General features: G+C 57.4%; 1 protein-coding gene across 2 annotated transcripts in view; it reads left to right on the forward strand.

Moving 5' to 3' along the window:
- Window positions 1–1,139: 1,139 nt before the first annotated feature.
- Window positions 1,140–1,713, forward strand: part of LOC119322888 (glycine-rich protein 2-like) — a 1,383-nt gene continuing 809 nt past the window's right edge. The window contains exon 1 of one of the 2 annotated variants that reach the window (XM_037596425.1): window positions 1,140–1,713. In XM_037596425.1, coding sequence (XP_037452322.1) covers window positions 1,216–1,713 — 498 coding nt within the window. In that variant the 5' untranslated portion in view covers window positions 1,140–1,215. The other variant, XM_037596426.1, reaches the window with a different exon arrangement.

The raw sequence follows: 1,713 nt of genomic DNA on the forward strand, positions 1-1,713 counted from the left end.
ATTCAGATCTGTCGTCGATGCACTAGCACTGGCAATACAAGGGACGCCACCTCCACAGCTGCAAGCTAATGGGTCGCTGTTAAAAGCGTTGAGGGAAGCACGAGCATATGCTCCTAGGGCATTTTGAGGGACGATGCGTTGATCGAGATGGCCCAAAGCGTGATAATGGAGCGACTGACGAGGCAGTTGATTTGGATCAACCTGGAGACACCTAGCACAACCCATTTTTAAATCGAGGCCATTTTTTTTATTGAAAATTGACGAGAAAACTCGTAGCTTACAAATAAAAACGGTGTAGGAGTACTATTTTTTTTGCTAAACAACAAACTTTTTTGCGACAAGGATCTTGTTGGCGCGTCGGAGATCACTTTTGCAGAAAGGGTCATGTTGCAACAATTACAACGAGACTCTTATCGCACTTCATGAACCATAAGCCATAAATGCTATGCAATAAGCACCCAGTTGCAATGGGGAAAAAGAGAAGAATGATTGTACGGTGAGCATCATGAATCAGATGGCTCGTGGCGTGGTTGGATTTTAAAAAGACCAGCCGGTTGACGCTTAGCGCGCCCCTTTAAAAATAGCTATGGAAAAACAAATCGGAATTGATCTTTATAAAAATATATTTGAAAATGGCTATGGAAAAACAAATCGGGATAGATCTTTATACAAAATATCTAATCAAATTGAGATGAGATTTACTTTTTGAAGTGTTCCATCCAGCCTCCTTTTCTTTTTGAAACAGAGATGCCATGGTAGACCGGGCGCGTGGTCCTGGCTCGGTTAACAACCCACAAATCGTAGAGCGAATTGATTCCCGCGTACACCGGATCCAGCAACCTCCCCCTCCCTCTCTCCGGCGGCGGCCCACCGGTCAGGCTCCCTGCCCACAGAAACCAACCTGGCGAGGGCTGGCGCTGACGGGTGGCCAGCCCACACGTGCGAAGACCGGCCCCCGCACGTCAGCCTCCTCCCGTCCAACCACGTCCGCCAGGACACCGCGAGCCGTCCATCACGGCCCCCAGCATCCTACCAACCGTCCGATGCGTCCCGGGGTTGTTCCACGCACCTCCCTCCCCTCCTCGTATACCCCGCCCGCCGCCGCCTATATAAGCCCCGCCTCCTCCCCCACCCCGAGCAGATAAGATCGATCGCGGCCGCGCCAGAGAGAGAGAGAAAAAAAATCTTCTCGTCGGTAGGGTTTCGGGGGCTGCGATGGCGATGGAGGCGCGGATGAAGGGGACGGTCAAGTGGTTCAACGACACCAAGGGGTTCGGCTTCATCTCCCCCGACGACGGCAGCGAGGACCTCTTCGTCCACCAGTCCTCCATCAAGGCCGACGGCTTCCGCTCGCTGGCCGAGGGCGAGGTCGTCGAGTTCGCCGTCTCGGAGGGCGACGACGGCCGCACCAAGGCCGTCGACGTCACCGGCCCCGACGGATCCTTCGTGCAGGGCGGCGCGGGCGGCGGCGGTGGCGGGGGCGGCTTCGGATCCCGTGGCGGTGGCGGATCTCGCGGCGGCGGGGGCTTCGGCGGCCGCGGCGGGGACGGATCTGGCGGCTACGGAGGTGGGTACGGTGGTGGCGGTGGCGGAGGCTGGGGCGGCCAGAGGAGATCCGGCGGTGGAGGCGCCGGTGGGGCCTGCTTCAAGTGCGGGGAGCCTGGCCACATGGCCAGGGACTGCTCGGTCAACGGCCCCGCTGGTGGCGGCGGC

Source organism: Triticum dicoccoides, chromosome 6B (assembly GCF_002162155.2).
Source record: "Triticum dicoccoides isolate Atlit2015 ecotype Zavitan chromosome 6B, WEW_v2.0, whole genome shotgun sequence".
Lineage (NCBI taxonomy): Eukaryota > Viridiplantae > Streptophyta > Magnoliopsida > Poales > Poaceae > Triticum > Triticum dicoccoides.